The following is a 1,681-nucleotide window of genomic DNA, read 5'->3' on the forward strand; positions in this document are numbered from 1 at the left end:
AATGAGAGTTAAACAAATCGATAGGAATCCCTCGTAGGACCAAAAGAAGGACGTCAAGAACTAACCAATGACGTGCAACATGCGTCCTACACATTCCTCTAGTCACCACGACAACAGTGATGACACCAAAGGCTTGTTCCAGTTTTCAAAATCTATTTCCTATTTTACTTGGATAGAGTTTTCATTTAGAAAGATACCAAATTAAGTTATTTTTAGCGCATCGCGAGATCCCTGCGTTTCCTAAAAAAAACCGATTTGTTAATTTTATATTTGCGTGAACATGCAAATAGCTTGAGACCCCCGGCACCGTGAAGCATGACATGCCAGTCCTGGTTTAACTTTGAACGCACTGAAGCGTGATTGCAGAGCGTAGAAAACCCAATGAATGCTTCACCAGCGTCCATAGACATCATGGAACAGCTGCAAGTTTTAGTTTCTGTGATAGAGAGTTTGCTTTTTAACACTAACATTGGAGAAAATATTTAGAATAGAAAATTGGCAAGCCACATACGTGGGTCAGAGGCCATGAAGGTAATGCATAATTTACAGAGCACTTTGCTGTTACTGAACAGACAACGATTTCCGTTGTATCTCATTTTAAGTACACTCTTAAGAGATAGGAATCCTTTCAGTTTTGACGTCAGGAACCGATATTTGTCGAAAATATTGTTATTCAGTCTCTAGGTAGTCAGCCGCGAAAGATGCTTCACTTGTACGAAATAAGTAAGTTGATTCAGGTTTCTACTGGCGGAATCACTTATATTTTTCACGAACTCCCACGTTTGTCAACTTGACTATCTTCTGTGAATTTTACGCGACAACACAACTGACAAACTGAAATCGTTGATGGTGATTTCGGCTTTTTCTTTCACTTTCGATCGACTAAGAACTTAATTTGCATAATAACTAAAAATTCAATATGACGTGGACTCGTGGAATGGACGCGGACTCGCGGAAGAAGAAAACTACGGAATCGAAATTTATCCAACTAAAATTCTGGTTTCCAGCAAATCCATAGCTGTTCATTCCCAATCAGGGATTGGGTCGAATTTAACTTGGTAATCACGGTCATTACTTCCAAAACTAATTCCGTTACGAACTTTCTTTTAAATTAAAGGGTGATTTAAAACCACAAAGAAAAACAGCTCGTGTGTTTTTCAGTTCTCCATTTGGGGGACTGGAAGAGGAACGAGAAGAACTCACCAAGAAGTATTGGCCGCAATTGTCATCCATATGTAAGAAGAACGGGTACGAGTTTGTACCGGTGGATATGAGATGGGGAATTACCTCCGAGATGTCATCTAACGCTGCCACAATTGAAATTTGCCTCCGAGAAATGGATAGGTCGGATATGATCGTGGGTTTCTTCGGTCAGGTAAGACAATTCATATAGTATTGTTTGTGATAACTACAAAATGGAACTACGTATTATTATCATCTACTATTCCTCTCTTACACCATTTTACCACAATTGGTTAAGAACGCGCAAAATATGGGACGGAACAGGAGTTTTTCAATGAAAGAAATTGTTTTCAACAGGATGCAAAACCTGAGAATTTAGCTTGTCATCGCCTGTCACTTGTCATTTCGTTTATCCTTTCAAATTAAGGACATTTGGCCGGCCTTCTGTGCGGTTTTCGTCGTTCGCATGCGCCCTGAAGGGCAGATGATGCATTTAAAA

The 1,681-nt window shown here is 39.7% G+C and overlaps 1 protein-coding gene across 1 annotated transcript in view; it reads left to right on the plus strand.

Annotated features, from left to right (window-relative positions):
* The first annotated feature begins 331 nt into the window (after positions 1–331).
* The window catches only part of LOC138042312 (TPR repeat-containing protein DDB_G0287407-like), a 37,385-nt gene continuing 36,035 nt past the window's right edge, over positions 332–1,681 (plus strand). Inside the window, 2 exon segments of the mRNA XM_068888163.1 lie at positions 332–531; positions 1,118–1,375. Of these exon segments, the coding sequence (XP_068744264.1) occupies positions 526–531; positions 1,118–1,375 (264 nt within the window). The 5' untranslated portion in view covers positions 332–525.

This window comes from Montipora capricornis, chromosome 3 (genome assembly GCF_036669925.1).
Source record: "Montipora capricornis isolate CH-2021 chromosome 3, ASM3666992v2, whole genome shotgun sequence".
Classification (NCBI taxonomy): domain Eukaryota; kingdom Metazoa; phylum Cnidaria; class Anthozoa; order Scleractinia; family Acroporidae; genus Montipora; species Montipora capricornis.